This window comes from Humulus lupulus, chromosome 9, assembly GCF_963169125.1.
Source record: "Humulus lupulus chromosome 9, drHumLupu1.1, whole genome shotgun sequence".
NCBI classification, from domain to species: Eukaryota; Viridiplantae; Streptophyta; class Magnoliopsida; order Rosales; family Cannabaceae; genus Humulus; species Humulus lupulus.
The window spans coordinates 55,397,398-55,424,550 of record NC_084801.1 but is presented as its reverse complement, the minus strand read 5'-3'; the positions used below and the strand labels follow the sequence as shown (position 1 = coordinate 55,424,550).

Below are 27,153 nucleotides of genomic sequence, written 5' to 3'. Positions count from 1 at the left end.
ATCTAAATTTACTATGCACACTCTGTTGATATCTATGTTTGTTGAATTTAGTTTTCTTGCTGAGCCTTGGCTCACGGGTGTTACCTGGTACAGGTAAGGGCAAGGAAAGTTGGACTAGCCATGAGTTGGAGAGCTTTGGGAGTGATGTGTACATCGGCAGCTGCTCGACCACCACGGCCGAGGGATTTACAGGGACTAGAGCCAAAATCGTATTTTTCCATTTAGGCGGGTTGCAGTTGTATCTACTTTTGAGGGTTGTAATCGCCTTGTAAGCATTATTTTTTTGGGATCCAGTGTATCATTATCTTATTTTAATGAAAGTCAACCATTTTATGATCAATATCTTTTAACCCTAACCTATCAGTAGACTTTAGAAACACGTTTATTTTCAAACGACTTGATTAACAAGTCTTGCAGTATTTTAAATACATAGTGTAACAGTCTTGGTTACCCAGGGCATTACAGAAGTGGTGAATACTTTTCAAATGATTTTAATATGTTTTGTGAACAACATGATATTATTCATGAATGCACTGCACCATACACTCCACAAAAAAATGAGATAGCTAAATGAAAGAATATGACATATCTTGAGATGATTAACTTTATCCTTTTATATGCTAAATTGTGTTATAATTTATGTGGTGAAGTTTTTCTTGCTACATGCATATATAAAATTGAATTCCTATGAAGAAGAACAGTGTGTTTCTATATGAGTTATGGAGAGGAAAGAAACATAACTGAGACTATCTTAAAGGGTGGGGGTGCCTTGCTTATTATAAAGCATAGAACCTAAAAAGACCAAAGGCCTTTAAGTGTGCATTTTTTTGTTATGCCTCAAATAACAAGGCATATAGGCTATTACACTTAGAGTTTAATGTAATAATTGACTCAAGAGAATTGAGGTTCGTTGAGAATATGTTATATAGTGATAGCAACTCTTAAGAACCCACAAATGTTGGAGAATCTCGTGTAGAGAAAGATCAAAAGGTTGATGAGCAACCTATATTGCCTCAAAGAAGACAAAGGCTTAAAGAGTTGGGATAAAATGAGAAATGTTCTCAATTAGAGATACTCTACCTAGTGGAGGGAAACCTTAAAGAAGTTACATGGAAATTTCCTATGGTTCATCAAGTTGAGGATGATTCCAAAACCTACCAAGAAGCAATGTCTTCGAGGGACTCCGCTTTTTGGAAGGAGGCAATAAATGATGAGATGAATTCAATTATGCCAAATCACACATGGGAAATGGTAGACCTTCTATAAGGTTCAAAACCAATTGGGTGCAAGTGGGTATTTCAAAGGAAAGTTCACATCGATGACACCTAACAAACCTTCAAGGCTAGAATAGTAGCCAAAGGGTTTAAACAAAAGGAATGAATCGATTATTTTGACACATATGATCCGGTTTCTAGGACAACCATAATAAGAGTTTATTTTCCTTATCATCAATATATAACATTTATGTTCATCAAATAGATGTCAAAATGACATTCCTAAATGGAGATCTCTATGAGGAGATCTGTATGGAACAATCAGAGGGTTTTGTTCTAAGGGGAAATGAACATAAAGTGTGTAGGCTTGTTAAATTATTATATGGTTTAAAAAAAGCATCAAAACAATGGCATGAGAAGTTTTATAAAGCTATACTTTTGGATGAGAATAGACACAATAATGCAGACAAGTGCGTGTACTCTAAGACTTGTGATGACTATGTCATGTTGGTGTCTCTATATGTTGATGATATGTTAATTTTGAGGAGTGAGATGAGAGGCATAATATAAACGAAGATGTTTCTATATATTAAGATGAAGGACCTTGGAGAGGTCAATACTATTTTACGTATAAAAGTGAGAAGAAATAGTACGGGTTATGCCTTAAGTCAAGCTCACTATCTTGAGAAAGTGCTCGATAAGTTTAGTCATCTCAAAATCAAAGAGGAAAATACACCATTTGATTCAGGCATAGAAGTGATAGAAGTGGTTAACACTTTTCAAATGAGTTTAATATGTTTTGTGAACGACACGATATTATTCATGAATACACTGCAACATACACTCCACAATGAAATGAGATAACTAAATGAAAGAATAGGATATATCTTGAGATGATTAACTCTATGCTTATACATGCTAAATTGTGTTATAATTTGTAGGATGAAGCTTCGCTTGCTACGTGTCATATATTAAATTGAATTCCTATGAAGAAGAACATTGTGTTTCCATATGAGTTATTGAGAGAAAAGAAGCCTAACTTAGGCTATCTTAAAGGGTGGGGGGGGGGGGGGGGGTGCCTTGCTTATTGTAAGAGCACAGATCCTAAAAATACCAAAGACCTTTAAGTGTGCATTTGTTGGCTATGCCTTAAATAACAAAGCCTATAGGCTATTAGACTTGGAGTCTATTGTGATGATTGAATAAAGAGAAGTGGAGTTCTTTGAGAATATATTATATTGTGATAGAAACTCTCAAGAACCTACACATATCTTGGAGAATCTCATGAAGAAAAAGATCCAAAGGTTGATGAGCAACCTAAATGTCTCTCCATTTTATGGTTATTGATTTGTCTCTAGGGTTTGTATCATTAAGTTAATTCTATTTAATCATTGTTGATTTAAAGTTTGTAAACCTTTAATTCCTAACAATTCTATCAACAACGACATGAATTATACCATTGCCGCTACCAATTTGTTAGGTCCACCAAGTTTCTCATTTAAGGAATAGATTTAATTGAAATCATTTAGCACAAACCCAAGGTAAAGAGTGTGTAACGCCCTACTGCCTTAGAGCCGTTACTAAGTGAGTTTAAAAACGTGCTTTCAACTCGCTAATCGAGGTTTTAAGTCAAACAGTGTAATTAAGCCATAAACAAAGGAAAATGTATAATTAACTCCATATCATTGAAGATCATAAAAGTTTGACACCTGGGATCCCAAAATACAATTTAGAAATATTTACAACATAAAAACTGTATTAAGTCGGCTAAACGACAAAATCTAAGTTCATTTACAAGCATCTCCCGAAATCCTCTGGCTGTGGCAGCCAGGCTGGCCAAACATGTACACGCCGCCTGACGCCTGCTGTACTCATGGTTGGTTGACCTTCTCTTTACCCTTACCTGCACCACAGAGCATCTATGAGCCGAAGCCCAGCAAGAAAACCCACAAACTGATAACATATGCAACACATATATCAAGCATATAAATAGGCCACCAATTGGCTAAACACATACGGCCTAGCCATCCCAAGCGTTTACCAAGCCCTGGATTCGTGGACCACGCCGTGAGGATATCCCAGGTATCCTTCTAGGGACTCGCACTCCACGTGCTCAACGCTGCTCCTGGCCCTTTGTCGTTCTTGGCCTTGCACTCAACGTGCCCAATGCCGTTCCCGGCCCTTCACCGTTCTCGGTCTACACCGTTCCCAGCTCTAGCCGATCATTCACATCATAATACATATAGCATAGCAAGCAAGTACAGAATTCTAGCATAATCAGTTAAAGGGCTACGCCCCGCAGTTTTAACATATTGGGCTCGGCCCTGCATATAAATCCATTCAAACACATTGGGCTCAGCCCTGCACACAAGCTCTATGGGAACAAGGGTTTTCTTACCTGAGTCCCGAGCTCTCCGAGCACCGGTGTCCCGAGCGCAGTCCTCTAGCTCGAGCCTCGCCGAAACCCTAGTCACAACACAATAACCATATCCATCCATCAAGTTCTAATCCATTAAATAACTTCGAGCCATAACTCTAACCTCCGGGACCTTGAATTCTATCAATCCGGGTGATAAAATCCATCCCGAGCCTTAACCATTGAGTTCCCAAGCTTAAACACCCTTAAAAACACAAGCTGGCACTAAGGGCCGCGACTCTACCCTCAAGCGCCGCGGCTAGCCTCAAAACAGAGGCTAGCATCTCTCTAACACCCACACGGGCCGCGGCGCGTGCATGAACCTCTCGGCCACCCATGGCCGCACACGCACACGGGCCGCGGCTCTCACCTCCAAACCCAGATTTTTCACCCTTTTTCCTGCATTTTCCTCAAGCCAATCCTCACTAAAACCAAGCTGACAATCCTAGATAATTAACACCATCATTCCTACTCAGCATCAACATCAAAACCCATTAAAGTCTGCTCCAAAATCTCAACTAAATCACTCAAGAACAATTCAAACTTGCTAACATGCATGCTCTAACAAACCAGCTGAAAATTCTAAACATAACCTCAATAATTAATGCTTACCTCTTGCTGAATTAAACCCTAGAACCAGCCCCCCTTAAGCTCCAAGCTCCAAGCTCCATAAATCCCAGCTGTACTCCTTAGACCTTCAAGTTGATTCCTATAGTTTTCCTTGTGTTTATCTTAGAGAGTGAATGAGAAAGAAAGAGATAAAACTATCATCAGTTGAAAGAAAAGAGAGTAAGTCGGTTTCCCTAGAGTTTCTAAGTAATTCCTCTTTTTGTTTTATTTGACTTAAGTCTAAAGGGTTACCTCAAGGCTCGGGGTATCAAAACGTCCCCGAGGGCAAAAATGGAAAATTTCCCCAATATTCCCGCCTAGACATTCTATCCTCAAATATATCTCCAAATATTTATTTTCACGTCCCGATAATCCCATAACACCTAGTACCCAAATTACCCCTCGACTCACCCCGAGTCCGAATCTCAACCCGGTTGTGACTTTCTGACTAACCGCTCACCAGGACTGTCTTGGTCCGTGCTACACAGACATATCACGTATATATAACATTTATCACATTTATACCCCTAATATCCAGATGGGGTCCACATGCATATTTAACTTAACTAAACATGCATCATAATCATGTATACACATAAATTCCACATATTAGCATATTAAATCATTTATTGCCCTCCAGGCACACTAATCAAGGCCCTAAGCCCGATTAGCAAATTTGGGTCGTTACATAGTGCATGACTGAGAGCCTATGTAACAAGTTCCACAAAAAATGCCTCATAGATGCCACTGGGTGACCATGATTCTATCGAATCTCCACTAATCAAAGAGTCGATATGACCTTAAGAATAAGATTGTATGGAGACATTCTAATCCTTATTCCATAATAAAAATGACCACCACTACTTCTCGCCCATCAATCGACATAAAAACTATTAGCTTAATTGATATGTTGTTTGAGATTCATTGCCAAACCTCCAAAGATTTTAGTTGCAAATAGAAAAATAAAACATGGGGAAAATGTACGTTCCACTTTATGTGAAATTGATAATGCACTAAGGTTCCCCAAGTCTCGGGCATTCGAACATAGGACATTCATAGCTCCTAGTGAGTTTGCAAAGCAGAACACACCAATATTATTGTGTAACTCCATCACTACCACTTTGAATAAGCTTCAAAATTTTCTACAAATATGTCTCTCTCTCACACACACACATATAGTGTATTGTCTCTCTTTTCTCACTATCACGTGACTAACTATCTCTCTCTTCCTTTATCTAGTGTATTTCAGTTCTCACTCCAACCCTCTTGGCTGAAATTGTAATGACCCAACTATTTCTAAGACCTTGGACCATTAAAACTACTAGACATAGCTACTACTTTGAAGAAAACATACATAAGAAATAATAATAACTTTATTAAAACTTCAACATAAATATTGTGCAAATTACAAAGTAAAATATAAAATGTGGTATGGGTACCCATTGTTTAATAAAAGATAAAAACACAACTTTAAATCATTTGTTTAAAACTAAATGCGGAATTACAAAAGAAAACATAATTCAAAAACTAAAATAAACGCCATCCTCGATCGACTTGCAGCCCATTCATTCCATTCATCCTCTATACCCAAGTTAAGCCACCAATAATCCTTCCGCCTCCGTATCTAGTTTCTTGCATCACACTAAAAATAAAATAAAGGAGTGAGCCTAATGCCCAGCAAGGAAAATCTATTAACAACATATAACATAAATCATATACATAAGACTATATCATAGACATATACTATAAAATATATATCATATAAGACTACAATGGCCATCATACTTCTTGGGGCTTGTTAACTAAGCAAGTCATATGCCCATAGATTTGTGGGGCTTGCAAGCCAAGCAAGTCATATGCCCATAAATTATTGGGGCCTGCTAGCTAGACAAGTCATGTGCCCAAGGACTATGAACACACTATACATAATGTAAAAGTAACATAACATAACATAAGATACACATAACATATCATATAAACATATCAAATCTATCATATTTTCCTTACCAAAACCGGAATATTTGAGAACAAGAGCGGGATTAGAACATTCCTAAAACCAAAAGTAAGAATGGTGAGTTTTAAAGAAAAGAGATGAAAAGGAAACTAAACCATCAAAGAGGAAACTTACCGAGAAGAACCTTAGATTAAAGAACTTAAACACCTAACCACAAAACCATAAACAGAAGTTAGGATTTGAAAGACACTTAAGGAAAACTAAGGAATCATAAAGAATAGAACTTATGAATAATATTACCTTGGATGAACTAGAACCGGTATACAATTCAATATCGAAAACACACTTTATCTCACTACCCAAGTGTTTATAAAGCTTAAGATGAAAAAGCTTTTATCCCCAAAACCCAAGTGTATCACTCTATAAAAATCCAACAGCTTGAAGGCTCTGAACACAACTTGAAGAATGAGAGAAATGGCTGGGTACTAGGTCCTATTTATAGAGTTCAAGGAGTGAAAATATCTTTTTTTTGGCTTGAATAAAATAATGAATATTAAGTGAAAAATAATTGAATATTCGGTCAACAGATGCTTAAGACTCAGTCAAAAACATTCAGAGGCAATTCAAAAGGTTAAGGGATGAATCAAGCTTAGATTTCTCGAAGTTCGAAAAACCACTCCTAGGGCCGATATATCGCCCACCTTAGGCGATACATCACCTGACCTTTTATCCCGAGTGTTCGTGGTTTCGTTCGTGCGAAGTCAATGTGTTTTCCGTATCTCTGTGCTGCGATATATTGCCTCTAAGGCTGCGATATGTCGGCATATGTAGATAATTTAAACGCGTTTTTGCATGAATTTAGGATAATTAGAGTTGATTAATCAGGTTTGACTGAGTAATACGTGATTCCAGCAAGTTTTGGAAGGGTCTAGAGCTTCTAGAGACTTCTATTATTGAATTATCTACTTAAATGCTTAAATCCTCAAATAAACAAGATTGTGACAAGTGTCATGCTCTTAATGGTTCTGGAAGACTCTAGAGTTTCTAGAACTTTCTATAATTAAATCCTTAAATAAACATTGTTATGACAAGTGTCATGCTCTTAATGGTTCTATCTAAACCTTAGGTTATAATTAAAATATTTCTATGAACAAAAATATTAATCAAACCTTATGTTATAATTAATATTTTTAAACTATAGGTTAAACTTATAAAATCCATAACTATTGCTACGAGTGTCCTACTAAGTCCCGGTTTGAACCAAAAATCCACGAAATCTAAATTACTACAAACTACTACTAACTATCTAGCTAGCTAAGTAAACATTCTGGGACTCTACAGAAATACTCAAAGAAATGCAAGTGATGAGAGCTACTCTTCCCTCTCATATTTATAGTGGAACCCCTAGTGTAACTAACTAAGATTTAAAATTCAAATCCTTTCATAATCATAAACATATTTAGATTAATTTATTATTAAATTATTCATTAAACTTACAATGCTATTTTGATAATACCTAACTGAAATCTACACATTAAAATTGTGAGGGCATTTGTCCACGGGTTTATTACTTTCCATTTACAAGTATTATTAATGATTTACATATTAAATATTTGTTAAAATATGACAAGTCATGTGATTAATAGTGGGAAAAGAAGTACTTGTTTGTGTGGAGGGGAGCGTTGAAACACGTGTTTCACTAAAATAAATTGCTAAAGAACAACCTGCAAGAGGCGAAGCAGAGGCGGAGAGTTCGGCCTCTGCACAGAGATAATCAACTCAAATAGGCTTGGGGAAAGTCAGTTATATTTGGCGGGAAACAAAACTTGGGGTGGACAGGTGTACCAATAACAACAAGTCTTTCTTATCTCTTTCTGCCATTCTTTGGCTATAAATAACTGATATCACTCAAAGCAAGATGAGTTCTTTATGAGTCTTTACTATACTATTACTTTATAAAAATATAGAGTGAGAACTGACTTAAGCATCAGAGAGTTTTATTGCAGGTACCCACTATTGATTCTTGTCAAAGATTGTTCTCATCAAAGATTGCTTTTGTCAAAGATTGTTCTTGTCAAAGATCGAATGTGGAAAAAGCCTCTCCCATAAGTTGATAAAGTAAACATGGAGGTAAAGACAGAGAATGGTGGAGTGAATGCATAGAGAGAGAACCGCATCCAAAGTTCCACGTGCTTGGGAAAATCGACCCAAACAAAAATACTAGGAAATATCTTCTTATGCCATTATTTAGCTAATATCTCTAAACCATCAATAAACAAATTCAAATTTAAATATCCACTCTCCTTATTAAATCATCTTAATTGACAATATCTTTTCTAAAAGCTTTTCTTTCTTCCATTAATTAAAAAAGAGTAACATTTAAATTCAATCACCTAAATACTATGTGCTAGCCAAATTCCCTAAAATATTCTAGAATTTTTTTTAATTAATTAATAAAAAAACTTTTAAACTCAAACCCATCCAATACCCTTAAACGAAATCTAATAGCGCACTAGGATACTAACAATATCTTCTAATTATATATTAGAATTAAAGGAATTCACACTTAGACCAAGAGAATTTAAATTCAATTCCCTTAATCCTATACTTAATAGATTTTGGCCGTACACTATTTTCTTTAGGAAAATATGATTCCAAAATAGCCATTTCAAATTCAAATGACGCATAACTTCCCTATATTTAAGCCTTGGCCAAAATCCTTATATACTCTAGGCTTTTCTTTTCTTTTATTTCTATTAAATAAAATATTAACTAAAATATGCTTGATTACATAAATAAAATAATCTTTCTCAATATTTTATTTATTTAATCTCAAAATAAATACTTGACAACTCTAGAGTTTTCTCTAAATTAATTTATTGAAACTACTATAATAGATTAATTTTATTTCTATTCCCTCTTCACTTCTAAAAGCTAATTAAATAATACCACTTTCTAAAATATTATTTTAATTTTACTACCTCTAAAAATAACTAATTAAACGACATAAAAATAATAATAACACTTGTAGAAGATGCTCATATATTGTAACCACTTTGTTGAAAATAGTAAATTGCTTCCCCTCCCATGAATGTAGGCTACATATAGGCAGAGCAACGTTAATTGATGTGATGTTATATTATTTTGCATTGCTTGATAGATTTTTTGTTTGAGCTCTATTGGTACTTTCTTTGGTCATACTTTGCTCGTTCTTTTGTTTATCTTGTTTCAGGATTTGTTAATTAGAAGATTTTGTCTCAACAATCTCCCTAATTGTACTCAAGACAAAATGTTCTCTCAAATTTCTTTTAACTTCATTACTATCTTTCCTTTCCACTTTCCCCATCATAGGAAATTTACAATGCCCTCAAATGACTATCTTATTTGGGTGTAAGCGTGACAATATTACATTAAGTTTTTATCATATTGATACTGAAAATAAAGTAGTTTTCCAATATTTTGTTTCCAACCATACATAATAAGATTATTATTAGTTATCCTACGACATTTTTGTTTCAGAGAATAAAACAGTTGGCCATCATCAGTACAATTTGGATGTCTGTATCAAAACTCCTTTGATAGATAGCCCGCTTTTCCAGGCCGAATCATAATTATGCATGAAGAATTGGATCTCCCCAAATTGATCAGTGGATGTTTTAAATTTGCCTGCTGTGATCTCAGTCCATTGGTTTCTTGGCAATTTGATCATATCTTCGTTGCGTTCTTGCTTGCTTCCATTTGGGAGACACAACCCAACGTTGACAGGACAACTCCAACCACAAGCACAATCATCCAACATTACCACAAATGCTACTTCATACAAAGTTGCAGGTGACAGCTTTCTTGTGTCAAATTTTCCATTTACCTCTAGCCAGCACACTTGGATAAGCCGAGCCACGTCGATGAGCTCGTCACTACTGCATCAAGAGTAGGAAACATTGAAATTTATGATCAAATGACAGTCAATTAATTTGTTAATCATTGGACAAAAAAGCAGATTATATTGTTTGCGTTTTTGAAAATATATAAAATTAAATATTCAAAATTCCAATTGTATCTTTCACTTATAATCTCTCCAATTTTAACACGTACTAGTCAAATTAATTTGTTACGTTGCAATCAGTTTACATTAGGAGAAATCAAAATGAAACGATGAAATTACCATGCATATAAAATCATAATTGAGAATAAAATTTCCCTTCAACAATTAATTGAAATTTACCCAAAGTTATATATACAATAAAAAAAGTAGATTATTTAATTTTTACAACAAATTTAAGTTTCATTTTTTTAACAAGTTAATTATCTTCTCCAATTTTCTTCTATTTAATTATTAGGTTTGATTAGATTTGAAAGAAATTTATGAAACGATAGTAGAACGAGTGATATATAGTCTCGGACTTTCATGCTAAAGGTCCCAATCCAATCACTCAATTCCTGCACTTGTACAGGGTCTCACTTCTTTGAGCCTCTATTATACCTATATGATATAGTCTTGACAAAGTTAGATGATACTAGCTACAAAGGAGAAGATTGAAGAATAAAAGGGTTAGAAAAGAGAAAAGGAAGAATATAGGTAGGAAAACAGTTAATTGGGAAAGCAGAATAGAAATATAGAGAAGAATCAGAGAGATTGAAGAGCTAAAAGTATAAAATAGAGAGAAATTTGTTACTAAATCACTTCAGTTTATGTATCGACTGTATTTGTTTCAGAAAACTGAAATAAATTAAGCTTTTTTCGGAACACACCTTTTATCTTTCTGTTGTTTCCATGTCCAGTAACGACAATCTTCTCCCCAAGTAATTGACAGATTTCTTGCATACACCATAAAGCAATTGTCTAACATCTTGTCAATCCAGTACTTCTGCCATATATATGCATATATAATAATGCTAATTCAATTTGATGATAGATATGTGAGAACAAATATAAATAAATAATTGATAATTATAAATACTGATTTAAAAGAAGCGCAAGCTAACTAGTTTGAACTATTCCCTCACATAATTAATGAAATAAATCAATTTTTTTCAATATTTTTTTTCATTATTGATTTATAACAAAAGTAATGGTTTCCACAAGACCATTACCCTTATCGGAAAATAATTTATAAAGCTTGGTATCACACATAAATTGGTTACCTGTCTCTTTTGGTTCAAAAATATCCCATTTTGGAGCTGGGGCAGTAGCTGGTTCATGCAGGAGTAATCTATGGTGACATCTGCATCTTTTGTGACCTCATCCAATTTATGAATGGATTTCTGTGCTTTCTCTGTATTGGCCTTGTGGCCACTAGAGTTTGTTTCTGGCAGAATTTTTGGATTATTACTCTCTTCACTGCTTGTTTGATGACACTGAGAGTGAGATGCTTCATTTTGTGACCACCCTGTTCCCATTGAGTTTTTTATTTTCCCCTTCTTTTTACATGAATATGTTCATTGCACAACCCTGAATTTATAGAGTGGCAGTCATATTAATTAGGCAGTTTATTTTATGTTATAATAGTCTAATCAATAGAATCACCTTTTTTAAAATACTATTTCTGAGTTGAAATTGTATATATGCTTTTTCCAATTGTTTCTTATTCTTACTTGCATCCTCATATTCGGTTGGAGTGATATCAATTAGTTAAAGTCTCATTTTCAAAATTTATATGCAATAAAGTTTAATTATAAAATTAATGTGAATTTATTGAATAGGATGAATCTATTCACTTTTTTTTCTCACTCATTTTTTTGTAAATTTTTATTTATAAATAGTATATTTATGTGCACGTTAAATATTTTCGTATATTTTTTTTTAAATAGAAGTATATACACTTATATATTTTATGCACGTGAACGAATTAGGAATGTGAAATTTTTTATGTGAATAATTGTGTACTTGATGCCAATTTAAAAAAAATGCGTGAAAAGAAATTTCAAAATTGTATAGAGATTTAAAAAAAAAAATTGGATAGGGAGAGAAAAAAATATCTTACAAACTAATACCCTTTATTATATCATAATGAAAAGTTTTTAATTAGAGTTTCACCAAAGGTATTTGAAGTTTATTTTATTCTTTTATGGTTGGTATGGTAATACTTGAGGAATTAAATTGATTTTCGTTAAAGAAAAAAAAAACAAAAGATAATAATCGGTAAATATATTTTATTATTATTTGCTGAAATGTAAATAGTGTAAATTTAAAGTTAAATATATATTTGTATGTCAATGATATTGTGTTGTTAATTATATGGTATAATCATTGTATTAGATACGCAAAATAATATATAAACGCCACCGATGATATTTTATATGGTCATAATTAATTATCCTAATCTTTATTAGATTATATTTTATTTCTTTCACCATTGTTACATTATTTTATGCATTTGATACCATGATTATACATTATAGCTAACCATACAATATCAACAGTAAAGTAATAGTATAGATACCACATTAAAAAGGAATACCAAATGTTAGCCACATAAGTTTATTCTATTTTAAATACTGACATTGCCTTCTCAATTCTTTTTTTAGATTCTTTAAAAAAAAATTAATTTTATTATTCCCTTTAAACTTATGATATATTTTAAGATAAGGCATAACTTTAAATCTTTTCTTTGCTGCCACAATTGTGTTCATGATGAGCATCTTTATTTTAAAATTTCATGGAAGATTTTATTAGTGAAAAAGAGGATGCTATGTTATGTAGCTAAAAACAGATGGAGTCACGTATTACTTGGCAGAGGCCATGTCTTACTTTTCTAGATTAGTTTCTATTTACAGGTTTACTTAGAGATTAGTAAGCCGAAACTTATGCCTTTGAGTTTAACATCCGATCCAAACAGAGTTAGTCGAATGGATCTAATTCAATTTAATTTGTAAAAGGTGATGTATCTAATTACAATTAAAATAAATTGAATGCTAAAAGTTAACTTTACAACCGATAATATATATAATATAAAAATATATATCGTTATTTTATTGCACTACTATAAAATTGGACTTTCTCTGTAGTTTTTTTTCCTTAATACACTGTAGTTTTGGGGAGTAATGGGAACCGCAGTGTAATCGATCGCAGAGAAAAGTTCACAAAAACACAGCATAGAAAAGTCATACTTTTCACATATTATTGTTAGCGTTAACCTTAACATATTATTGTTTGGGTCAAAATCTTCCCCAAAATCTTTTCTTTAAATTCATAGTACTGTTCTTTGTTGATGTAGTTCATCTAAATCGTACACAATATGCTGGCTAAACCAACAACATAAATGTGTTCTTCACCGAATTGAGTAGAAAGAACAAAAGGGGGAGAACCTGCGAAACACACTCCGATGCTTAAGTTAGCGCAATGTTCTCCTTCTCAATTCTCAATCTACACAAAATTTAATCAAACTAAAGTCTAAAGTCCTCAAATTTGGTCCCTCTACCTCTATTTATAGAAAAATGACAAAGAATAAGGTTAAGGAAGCTTATCGTGTTTGGTCCACGTGTTTGACTTCACTAAATTTCTTCTTGCATTTTTCTTTCCTTCACATAATGAGCTAAAAGGCTCACCGACCTTTTTGCTCAAACTAAGCCTTAAGCTCCTCTCGCAATCCATCTAGTTTGAGTCCAAGGCTTACTGAATCGATCCTTCATTTTGAGCTCAAAGATCTTCAATCTATTCAATCACTTTGAGCTCAGAGCTCATTAATCCATTAAATTATTTTGAGCTCAGAGCTCATCAATCTGTTAAACCATTTTGAGCTCATAGCTCATCAACTACTCAATCGTGCTGAGCTCATAGCTCAACCATCAAAATTTTATTCCCTTAACAAGATACTTCTATGAAATTAGCATTTTCTCTTCTTAGTTTGATGCCACGTCACTTTGGGGAAATTACCCCCATACGATTGCCCCTCGCCTTTTTCCATTTGCATCATGAAATAATGGATAGAGGCGATTTTTGAACCGTTTCATTCATTCTGCTCAGAAACTCTACCTCAATCCGCGCACGTGCCTGGATTTCTGCCAATCATTTATTATCGGTAACATCTTTCAAATTCCAAGTCAATCACGTGGGACAAAGTTTCTCTTTCCTCTAACTGCCTTGACTTTTTATCTTCCTTCTTTTTAAAATATCTATTTTTCATCAAATTCGTATCTCCTCCTCTTTCTAACTTCTTCCTCCCCATTCTTCCTTGAATCGTACCTGATGCTTTATGCTACCATCTTCATTCACCTCCTGGTCTTATTTTCCTTCTAAAAATTGTTCATCAATGGCTTCTAAACGCTTGTCTAAGAGTTATGCCAAGGCTTGATCTTCAATTCCTTCAAGCTAAAAGTCCAAAAAATCTCAAAGAGAGATATGTGGAAGCATTATGTGATTTGAAGCGCAAATGCACACTCCCTCTTAGTATCACTATCAGGTAATTAAGTGAAGAGGTACTCAAGAAATGGCGTTACGGAGAGATCTGTGCCCCAGATGAAATCGTTATCGGGCCCAAACATCTTGAATGGCTTCAATTTCCAATCCCTCTCTCCTTGTGCATGTCCTCGTGATCACTAGGATTTACCTGATGCAATTATTTTCCAATGTTGTTCATTCTATTTGTGGAGCCATTATGATCGATCCGCTACACAAAACGTTGATTTCTGTCCAAGACATTTTCTGGTGCTTTTCACGAACTCAACAGAGTCACACACTAGAAAATCAACCATTCAATACTTTCTATCTTACCACCAGGAAAAGGCGCTTCATGTTCAAATATATCCCTATAGTCAATAAGAACTGGGATGATCTTCTTTTTGTAATTGGGGGTGAATGGTATCCACCTTACGTACCCAAAGACATTTTCACTCTGTCTCGTGTGTTCCAAGAAGGTTAGTTTCTTTTCCAGCACTAATTTCATTTTCAATTTCTTTCTTGCTTCAAAAGCTTATGTTTTATTCTTGCTTTTTTGCCCCATTTTCTTTTAGATATCAAGTGGTCTACAAATGTTGCGTGGTCTAAAAATCGCTAATCACAACTTCGATCATATAAGATCATTCACAAGCATAAGGATGTTCCCATTGGCATTGGGCTACTATTCAAAGATCTGATGAAGATTTATATTACTATACTCAATTTCCCTCACTCTATCGATCGTTGTGCAACATTCTTGTTTGCTGAGCGTTATAATCAGAGAGAGCAACAATTCTACAATCAGTATTGTTGCGTGCGTGTCATTTTATAAAACCAATCAAAACTCTGCTCACCATGCTTCATTTCTGGTGAATGACTTAATCATGCTCTAAAACATGATTTCGAAGAGTTCTGCGCAATCTGGTGAGGCTCAAGAAGTGGCCTATGACTCTGAGCAGGTTTCTGATGGTGGCTGTGCTCAAATTCTTCACCCCCCTCTCAATCTCACAACTTGAGTGATGGCGTTGGCACTATAGAAGCCTCTGCCCTTCTAGCGCAACTTCACATCTTAAAGATGAGGATTTCACAGTTGCCCTCTAAGTCATGTAACATCCCAATTTTTCTAATCATGCTTGGTACCATGATTAGTGTGTCTGGACGGCATAAATGGATATTATGTGCATTTTTATGATTATATGAACTATGTGAGTTATATTATGATATGACTATTGTAGCATGTTTAGGTGTATTAAGTATGCATATGGGTCTGTTTCTTATTAGAAGGGCATTATTCATAATTTCGATCCATTGAGGGTTTATTTGTAAATATATGAGTATTGTGATTTAGACCGCATTATTATATGGATATATTTGAGTTATTCGACATGAGACAACCCTATTGAGCAAATTAGCAAAATAGTCACAATATGGATTGATACCCGGCTCGGAGTGAGCCTAGGGGTATTTTGGTCATTTAGTACATTACTTGGATTTTTCGGGTACTGGGAAGTTATTTGGTGATCATTTGGGGATATTGGAATTAATTGGGAAATATGGTGTTAATTGTGGATTAGTGGGAAATGGTGGCAAAGGACCATTTTTCCCTTGGGGGAATTAAAGAGTTAATGTATAGGCAGGGGCATTTTGGTCATTTCATGCCCATGGAGTTGACTTAGTCAATTAGAATTATTCAGAAATTAGATAACACTAAACACAAGAGCTCCCTTTCTATTTTTCGTTATCTCTCTCTCTCTCTCTTAGTTGGTTTGGAATTCTTGGAATTGTGAGGAGAATTTCTGGAATTGGAAGCTTGGAGGAGCAACAATTTGAGTAAGGTGCAGCTTTAGGTCGTAATTACTTAGCCGAGGTAAAGATTTAAACTCTGGTTTTGATGAATTTCTTGTTTGTTTTAGTTTTATTGAGTTTTGAACTCAAGGTTAAGATTTTGAGTTGGGGTGAGGTTTTGGCTTGGTTTTTTGGGATTTATATGTTGCTTATAATGTGTTGTTATGAGTTTGGAACTCAATTCTGGGTTTGGTTGAAGTTTGGAGACTTATTTTAGGGGTTTTGGTTCGGAGCAAATAGCTGGAAATTGGTGGAATTCTGGGTTCGCGGGGTTGCGTCGCGGCACTATTCCTGGAGCGTTATGACAAGCATGAACTTAGAGGCGCTGGGTTCTTCTAAACTGCCTTGGCATCTCGGCGCCTGGTAAGGTGCGTCGCAGCGCGTACCTTGTGACTTTGTGGTTCGGGGCTCTATGCCTAGAGGTGCACCACGGCCTTGCAAGGGCGGGCCACAACTTTAATTGGGGAAAGTGGCCAAATGAGGTTTTGAGTTGCGGGGACTCAAACCTAAGGGATCTATAAAAATTCTACTACCCGGTTTAGTAGAATTCGAGGTCCCGGAGGCTAGGACTCTATTTGGAAGCCATTATTTACTCGTTATTGATGGTTATTAGTTATTATAGTTGTTGTATGCCCTGATTTTCCCACGGGCTGATTAGCAGGCCGAACTTCGGACTAATCATGGTAAGTCCATAAACATCCCCCAGACCGGAGCTCCTATCTTGAGGTCGTACCCTCCTTAGCTCGAGGAATCCTCAAGGACTCGCCAAGACTCGCCAGGACTGGAGCAAGGAATCGGAGGGCCGAAGGTCGGGTCAAATGCGCAGCTCGTGGTACGAGCTAGATATGGAGGCTATGACCCCTTGTAAAGTCAACACACGCAAGATAAACGTGCATATATCTGACATCACGTGTCCGATATCTCCCTGACTTCTCGGACACGCAGCAGGAACGTGCGTGTTCAGACACCCACGGCTGGTTTGGGCCGTGCGGCCCATTATCTCCTTACCTATCGATTTGACCACACTTATGTGCCAGGTTTAGGAATTAATCATGAATGTCACAGAGTTGATAGGACAAATAAGAAGGTCACGGGATGACCTCCTTACCAACTTCCAGGTGCCTTCTCCTATAAATATGGAGACCCTGGGAGTTGATAAGGGTTGGAAAAATAATCCCTTATAAGAAATACTTTGTAACCCAATACTGGGAATAGATCAATAATATTGACGAGTGGAGTAGAAGGATTTTAACCTTTGAACCACTTAAAAACCGTGTCTTGAGTCACCCCGTTCGTCCCCTAAGATCATACATCTATTTCGGTTCATATTTAGCACTAACCTTTTTCTCTCATTCTCTTAATTACTTGTTGGCGAAGAACCGCGTCAACAGTTGTTATTAGAGTTCACGGATTGGCTCAGGAGGAAAAAGGTCATGCTGAGGACCATGATTCTTGTCTCGTTTAGGACCTAAGGTAAGAAAACTGCACCTAGTATGTGGTTAGGGCTTGAGTCTGGTCATTGAACATGGTTATAACTATGATTGAGATGTTTTATTAAACATGTTTGATTGTATTGAGTATATCTTTGATAAATGATTTAGGCTTGTCTATATTATCTGATTGAACGGCTTGACTTATGAGTCAAGGGAGACATTAGTGCGCTGAGCGCAGGTCGAAAGGCTTGACTAATGAGTCAAGGGCGGAAATAGCATGCGGAGCGCTGGCCGAAAGGCTTGAATTATGAGTCAAGGGCAGCAATAGCGTGCTGAGCGCAGGCCAACATGGTTAGGCGTATCAAGAGTGTGACATACACTTGAACGACCTAATGGTCGCTCTTGGAAAACAAAGCACTGGGTACGCTTGTCTAGCCCTATGGCTAGTTATCATTAAATAGGGCTACGGGCCCTGGTGTGACTCTATAGTCACTTAGCTTGATTGTATGCATGCATGAGTAGAGTTATTACTGTTTGGCGTGCTAGATAAGATTCTGAAATCTGTTATTAACTACTTATGAGCATGTTTATGTTTTGTTGTTGAGCCTCAGCTCATGGGTACTATGTGGTGCAGGTAAGGGAAAGGAGAAGCTAGACCAGCCATGAGTTGGAGAGCTTCAGTGGAGGTGTGTACATATGCAGCCTGCTCGATCGTCACATCCAGGGATTCAAGGAGGAAATAGGCTCAAACCATAGTTTTTTCGCTTAGGCTGGCATATTTTGTGTTCACCTTTTTGAGTTGTAAATAATTTTTAAAATGTTTAATCTTGGATCCCATGTACGAACTTAAACTTTTTAATGAAAGTAAATAATCCTTTGACCAAAAGTTTTAACCCTAACTCATTAATTACTTTTAGTTACACGTTTATGTCCAAATGACTTGAATAGCAAGTCCAACACTATTTAAAATACACAGTGTAATGGCCTTGGATATGTAGGGCGTTACAACTTGGTATCATAGCTGCCAAGGTTTAAGGGTTTCTGAAGACGTGCTGGGCATGTACACTCACCGCTAAAGACAAGCTCGACTCAGGATTTGGTAACTGTTTATGTAGTTATGTGTTTAATTGCTTAAACGAGATATAAATGCCTTATCTGCCTACCTTATTAGGGAGTATGAGATATTCTGATAGGGCCTAGCTTTTCACTGTTATGTTTTTGTTAAAGATGTTCTTATTAGCACTATCACTACTCGTGAATGTTAAGGAAACACTTATTAGCTCTGTTATATGCATATGTATGCTAGAAAATGCTTATTAGCATTGCTATATTCTTCTGAATGCTAGAAATTGTTTATTAGCATCGTTATCTGCTTATAAATGTCAGGAAGTTCTTATTAGCGCTATGTTTGAGCATGAATATGAACTAACATGCTTGTTAGCATAACTGCTGAGTGTGAAAGCTATTGAAATGTAGATTGTGACAGCATGTAGATAAACATGGAAGTTCTTATTAGCATTGTGACAGCATGTAGATAAACATGGAAGTATGCTTCCAAATAGTCAGATTTATTAGAGAGTCAAGAAATGCAGGCCTAGGAAGATAATTAGGGCCAGGCCCCTTCGTCAGATCTAGAGAACTAGCAGTAAGCGCTTCCTGATAAGCAAGCTAGATTACAGAGGCATGAAGAAGAAATCCGTCTATTGAGACAACAACAAGTTCTGGCAGGGAACTTTCCCCAAGTGGTGCACATTGGTATTGGTAGTGGTACAGTCGCCAGAGGCTGAGAACAGATGGGAACCTCTTTACGAAAGATTCAAATAGCAACACCCTCCAGTTTTTTTAGAGTAGTATAGATCCAGTTATGGCCGAGCAATGGATAAGTATTATTACTACTATCTAGGACTTAATGAGGGTAGTTGGTAATGAGAGAGTGGCTTGTGCCACATATATGTTTAAAAAAGATGCCCGAATTTGGTGGGAAGTAATATCTCAGACTAGGAACGTGAATACCCTGGATTGGGAAGAGTTAATAACTTTGTTTATTAAAATTTTTTAATGCAAACTTGGTGCTCACAGATGGGATAAGGAAGGAAAAGTCCCTTCAAGGATTACAACCTATGATAGCTCAAGACGTTCAAATTACCACTGTGCTTGGGGTGTCGACATATGCACAGGTGGTAAAGAAAGCCCTTACTAAAGAGGGCGCTAAGAACAAGATCTGGCGTGAGAACGTGACCAGAAGAGATATTAGGAGGACAAGACCCCCATTTACAACTTTTGGTATGGGCAGAGGCCCTATTGACCAGAAAAGGAAGGCTTCAGATACTTTGTCAGTTTCAGGGCCCGACAGGAGGCCAAGGGGTATAGAGATAGGCCGCCGGGGTGGCAATGAGGTCTGGAGGACCTACCCAGAGTGCGCTATTTGTAGAAGATGCCATTTGGGGGAATGTCACGCAAAGGCCTGCTTTTTATGCAGGATAGTGGGAAGTTTGAAGAAGGATTGCCCGAGAGCAAAGAAAGAGGAACTAAAGAAAGCAGACAGCTTGACTCTAGCTCGAGTGTTCGCATTGATGCAGGTAGAGGCTGAGGCTGAGGCTGAGGTTGAGGCTGGAACCTCGTAGTGACAAGTCAACTTTCTAGTGCTGGAACCTCTTATACTGTTTTGATTGATTCTGGTGCTACACATTCCTTTGTTTCTAGTAGAATAATTGATAGTCTACATAGACCATGTGACTATTATACCGTGGGGTTTGGGACTTTATTTCCCACAAGGGAGTTAGTAGTCTCTAGAAGATGGATCAGATCATTTCCAGTAGTGGTTGCTAGGAGGGAGTTGTCAGTGAACTTGATTGAATATGTTATGGATGATTTTGACATGATTTTGGGTATGTACTAGTACGCTAAATATGGGTCAACTATAGACTGCAAGAAGATGGTAACCTTTGAGCCTGAGGGTGAGGATCCCTTTGTTTTTGTTGACATTGTGCATGGACCTCATGTACCTATGATATCAACATTAAGAGCTAAGGACCTATTGCAAGATGGTTGCATAGGATTCCTAGCTAGTGTGGTGGACACCACTCGGGTCGTGCTAGTGGGACCAAAAGAGACCAGACTAGTCTGTGAGTGTCTGGATATGTTTCCAGAGAATTTTCCAAGGTTGCCACCACATAGAGAGATGGAGTTTGTTATTGATCTGGCACCAGCGACAGAACTAATGTCTAGGGCACTGTACAGAATGGCCCCAACAAAGATGAAAGAACTAAAGGTACAGTTACAAAAGTTGTTAGACTTGGTTTTTATTAGACCTAGTTTCTCTCCATGGGGTGCACCCGTCTTATTTGTAAAGAATAATGATGGTTCTCTGAGGATGTGCATTGATTATAGAGAGTTGAATAAGTTGACCATCAAGAACAAGTATCCACTGCCAAGTACAGATGACCTGTTTGATTAGTTAAAGGGAAAGACAATGTTCTCAAAGATTGATCTTCGATCTAGTTATCATTAGATGTAGATCAAAGAGGAAGATATATCGAAGACAACCTTTCACACCAGATACTGGCATTATGAGTTCCTAGTCATGTCATTTGGTTTGACTAATTCCCCAGCAAACTTTTATGGATTTGATGAATAGGGTGTTCAAGGATTATCTGGAACGGTTTGTGATCGTCTTTATTGATGATATACTGGTTTATTCTCTGTCAAAGGTAGAACATGAGCTACATCTCAGGTTAGTTTTATAGAGGCTGAGAGAGCATAGACCACAAGTGACTTTCCTTCGTCACATTATTAGTAGAGATGGAATCAAGGTGGAACCAGCTAAGATTGAGGCAGTCAGAGATTGGCCACGGCCAAGGAATGCTTTAGAGATTAGAAGTTTCCTTGGATTGGTAGGTTATTACAGGAATTTTTTGGAAGGGTTCTTTATGATTGCTTCACCATTGACATAGTTGACACGCAAGAACCAGAAGTTTGCGCGGTCAGAGAGATGTGAGAACAACTTCCACAAGTTGAAGCGGCGATTGATTACAACTCAGTACTAAGTCTTCCAATAGATCAAGAAAAGTTTGTGGTTTACTACGATGCCTCTAGACAGGGTTTGGGTTTATTCTTATGCAGGCAGGGAAGGTGATTGCTTATGCATCAGGTCAGTTGAAAGAATATGAACAAAGATACCATACTCATTATCTGGAGTTAGCAGTGGTGGTGTTTGCACTAAAGGTATGGAGGCATTACCTTTATGTTAAAAAGTGTGAGATATACACTGACCACAAAAGCTTGAAGTATTTCTTCACACAGAAAGATCTAAACATGAGGCAAAGACATTGGCTAGAGTTGGTAAGAGATTATGACTACAAGATTTTGTATCATCCAGGGAAAACCAACATGGTGCTGATGCCTTAAGTCGGAGAGGCCCGGGACAATTATTCAGTTCAAAGCAGATATCCAGGAAATTGGCAAAGGATATGAATAGAGCAAGGACAAAGTTGGTGGTGGGCCAGTTAGGCAATATATCCTTAAAGTCTACTCTTATAGAAAGGATAAAAGAAATTTTGCTGAGTGATCCTAAATTGAGGAAGGTTAGAGGGGATGTCTTAGCTGAAGTGGCTAAAGACTATACAATTTTGGAGATGGGTTTACTGGGATATAAGGTTCAGATTTGTGTTCCGATGGATGCTGCTATCAGACGAGAGATTCTAGATGAATCTCATACTACCCCTTATTCTTTGCATCCAGGCACCGCGAAGATGTATCAGGATCTAAAGACTTTATATTGATGGCTTGGAATGAAGAAAGATGTGACTGAATGTGTGGCTAACTGCTAGACATGTCAGCAAATCAAGGCTGAACATCAGAGACCAGCGGGGCTATTACACTCTTTGGATATCTCAGACTAGAAATGGGAGGATATTACTAGGATTTTGTGGTTGGGTTGCCTAAGACGGTGGGTCAACATGATTCGGTATGGGTCATTGTGGATCTGTAGCGTCCCAGAATTTTACTTAGTTAGATAGTAGTAGTAGTAGGTAGTAATAGCTTATAGCATGTTAGTTTTAACGGATATTGGTTCAAACCGGGATTTAGTTGGATACTCATAGCAATAGTTATGGATTTTATAAGTTTAACCTATTGTTTATAAATATTAATTATAACATAAGGTTTAATTTTTAGTAGTTATGATTATTATAGTATATTTTAGGTTTATGATATTAGTAGCTTTGTTTGTGAAAAATGGGTGATTGCATAAGAATAAATTAATTATGATATTATTAAAAAGTGTTATGGATTGAGCCTACATAAAGCCCAAAAGCCCAATAAGATTTTGGGCTTAGAAAATTCGAAATCAGCCTAGGGAATTAGAGTTTGTTATTTTATGGTTAGTTAAGATATTTGTGGATTGGGTTGTTATTTAGATAATTAAATAGATTTTTCGTAACTTTATGGTACTGTAATTTCCAACTTATTTTTGACCCAGTTATATTATGAATTTCGAAAAATAGTATTTCTAGAAAGTTTTAGATAATTGAATTATCTTTCTAAGGGTATAAGGATGGTCTAAATCGAAATCTTACAGCTCCAGTTATGTTGATTTTACTACATGTGAGTTTAGAGTTACGAGATTTAAGAAGTTAGAGGTTGAGATATTTTTTTATGTTAGATTATTCCTCAATTATTTAATAAAAATATTAATAAGATAATTTAGAGATATTTTCTACCGAAGTTAGGATTCTATTTTATTTAAATTTAAATTATATTAAGTTTAAATAAAAGAAAGATCTAGAAACTCTAAAACCTTCCAGAACCATTAAGAGCATGACACTTTGTCATAATCATGTTTATTTAAGGATTTAAGTAATTTTTTTAATAGGATAGTTTCACTCCTCAAACTCTATAAATAGGACCTTCACTCAGCCATTTTATTCATTCTTCAAGCATAGTTCAGAGCCTCCAAGCTGCTTAGAATATTCTTGAGAGAAACACTAGGGTTTTGGGATAAAAGCTTTACCATCTTAAGTTTTGTAAACACTTGGGTAGTGAGATATAGTGTGATTTTGATTTTGAGGTGTAGAACGGTTCTAGTTTATCCAAGGTGTTTGAGTTCTTTAATTTAAGGTTCTTCTCGATAAGTTTCTTCTTTGATGGTTTAGTTTTCTTTTCATCTCTTTGCTTTAGAAACTCACCATTCTTTATGTTTTGTTTTAGGAGTTCCAATCCTGCTCTTGTATCCAATATTCCAGTTTTTGGTAAGGAAAATTAGGTAGTTTAGTATTAGGATCTAGTTATGATATGGTTTATGTTTGTATGATCTAACATTTCAAGTACAATAAAGGTGTAAGTGTGTCTGGACCTAAGGTGTCCAATGATGTATGACGGACTATGTCCGATAGGCTCGATTGCCAAAACTATATGACGGACCTATGTCCGATGTATGACCGACTTTTGTCCAGGGCTTAATTACCACCCCTGTATAAACACTAATCTTTTTATAATAACTGACTTGTTAGTATGACCCATAGTTACAATTATGATTATGATTTATGACCTATGAACCATAATTATGATTATGATTTATGACCTATGACCTATAGTTATGATTATGATTTATGACCTATGATGTATGATCTATGACCTATGACTTATGACTTAGAGTATGATCTATGATTTATAAATTATGATTTAGAATTATGACTTAAGTTATGATATGATCTAGAGGTTTGTGTTGGTATGACTTTTGTGAATTTATGTTATGTTTGATTATATGACTAACCCTTGTTTGTATTTTTCTTACTGGGCTTAGAAGCTCACTCCTTATGATGTTGTTATTTTAGGAAATTAAGGATAGAAAGGCCAGTGGCGAGTGGGGCCTAAGAGCTTCGTGATGTATTCGTTGGGGACCATATAGTCGAGGAAGATCAAGCGGGACTATTTTTTTTTTAATTTTATTAAAACATGTTATTTTAAAAAAATGTTTTATTTAAATATTGCTCATTTTTATGTTATAGACAATTATGTTACTTTTTTAGAAAAACCATGGACAGGTATTTATTTTCAAGTTTTTTTAAAGTTTTTATTCAATAAAAGAGCAATATTTACGATTATGATCCAACGTTGTGTTCTCGGTAATCTATGAGAAATTAGGGCGTTACAGGATCGGTATACCAAATCAGCTCACTTTCTACCAGTGAGGATGACTTATACAGTTGACAAGTATGTAGATCTCTATGTGAGAGAGATAGTACGTCTTCATGGGACTCTGAAGTCTATTGTGTCAGATCGGGACCCCATATTTTCTTCCAAGTTCTTGGGAAGTCTGCAAAAAGTTATGGGTATACAGTTGAAATTCAGTACAGCTTACCATCCCCAGACAAATGGTTAGTCTGAGAGGATGATTAAGATACTAAAATACATACTTTAGGCATGAGTTTTGGACTTTCAAGGGTCCTGGAGTAAGTATTTACATTTGATGGAATTTTCTTACAATAACAACTATCAGTCGACCATTAGAGTCGCTCCTTATGAGATGTTGTATGGTAGGAAGTAAAGATCGCCCATTCATTGGGATAGGATGGTGATAGGAAATACTTGGGTCCTGAAGCAGTTTAGAGGACCAATGAGCTTGTCAAAAAGATTAGAGCTCGGATGCTAGCGTTGTAAAGTAGGCAGAAAATTATTCAGATCCGAAGCATATGAACATGGAGTTCCAAGTGGGAGACTATGTCTTCCTTAGGGTTTCACCATTGAAAGGGGTGAAGAGGTTTGGTAAGGAGGGAAAGTTGAGCCCTAGATCTGTAGGACCTTATGAGATCTTGGAGAGGATTGGTCAGGTGGCCTTACCTCCGGCATTGTTGGGAGTGCATAATGTGTTCCACATTTCGATGCTTTGGAAGTATGTATCAGATGGGACTCATGTATTGATTTATGAAGATCTGGAGCTGCACACAAATTTACCCTACTAGGAACAACCAGTCCAGATATTAGACAGGAAGGACAAGGTCCTAAGGAATAAAACTATACATTTGGTTAAGGTATCATGGAGGAACATCAAGGTCGAGGAAGCGACCTGGGAATTGGAGTCAGATATGCAAGTTTGGTATCTCGAGCTGTTCAGGTAAAATTTCATGGACGAAATTCCCATAAGAATGGGATAATTGTAACATCTAAAATTTACTAATCAGGCTTAGTACCTTGATTAGTGTGCTAGGAGGGCATAAATGAATATTATGTGCATTTTTATGATTATATGCATGATTATGTGAACTATGTGAGTTATATTATGATATGACTATTGTAGCATGTTCATGTGTATTAAGTATGCATGTGCGCCCGTTTCTTATTAGAAGGGTATTTTTGTAATTTCGATCCGTGGAGGGCAAATTTCTAAATATATGAGTTTTGTTATTTATACTACATTATTATCTGGATATATTTGAGTTATTCGGCACGATATGACCCTACTGAGTAAATTAGTGGTTTAGTCACAGTGGGGATTAATACCCGACTCGGGGTGAGCCTAGGGGTATTTTGGTGTTAATTGTGGATTAGTGAGAAATGGTGGCGAAGGACCATTTTTCCCTTTGGGGCATTAAAGAGTTAATGTATAGGCACGGACATTTTGTGTTGGAAATTACTTATACTGGATCTTATTTATTCTCATGTAAATCATAATTTAATTTAAAAAGAGATAATGATAAGAAAACTTACATTATATGCAGCGGAATGAATAAGTCATTCCTTTAGTTTCTCTAACCCTTGTATCATTTCTATCGCAGGGTATCACCAAGAAACTGAACCGATCTTCAAATTTCTTCACAGTCTTCCACAGTATCCTTAGAATCACCTAGACTAGAGTGGGAAATTATCAACATATGAGATAGATAAAAAGAGAAGAAGATAAGAGAATATAGAGGCTTAGAAAATGACTTTTTTTTTTAGAGAGAGTCTAAAACCCTAAATATCACAACTAGATGTTCTGTTCACTTGTTTTCAACCCTTACTTAGCATTCCTTTTATAGGCTCAATTAGGTTACTTATTTAATTAAAAAATCAATAAAATAATAGGTAAATTCAACCCTTATGTCGAAATTCTCATGGGCTATAGGCCTGTGAAATTTCTCATTTAATTATATGCCCATTGGACTTAAATTCAAGGCCCGTATTATTTTCTATTGATTAATTAATTAAATAATTATTTGAATCCTTTACCAAATTAATTATTTCTAATTTGAACCTTGATTTAAACTTATTTATTAATTTATACACCAACTTGTCTTAATTAATAAATCAGCCCTAAAAAGTCTTTTCTT

General features: G+C 35.9%; 1 protein-coding gene across 2 annotated transcripts; it reads right to left on the bottom strand.

Moving 5' to 3' along the window:
• Positions 1-9,485: 9,485 nt before the first annotated feature.
• On the bottom strand, positions 9,486-11,631 carry LOC133800687 (uncharacterized protein PHLOEM PROTEIN 2-LIKE A4-like). Of its 2 annotated transcripts, none has more exons than XM_062238718.1 (3): positions 11,336-11,631; positions 10,943-11,058; positions 9,486-10,107 (listed from the first exon to the last, which is right to left on the bottom strand). In XM_062238718.1, exons 1-3 carry the CDS (start codon positions 11,588-11,590, stop codon positions 9,735-9,737), a joined length of 744 nt encoding a protein of 247 aa, XP_062094702.1. In that variant the 5' UTR covers positions 11,591-11,631; the 3' UTR covers positions 9,486-9,734. The 2 variants fall into 2 exon arrangements, with proteins under 2 accessions (XP_062094702.1, XP_062094701.1); XM_062238717.1 differs by having other exon boundaries at positions 9,486-10,110; positions 11,336-11,630.
• Positions 11,632-27,153: the final 15,522 nt, after the last annotated feature.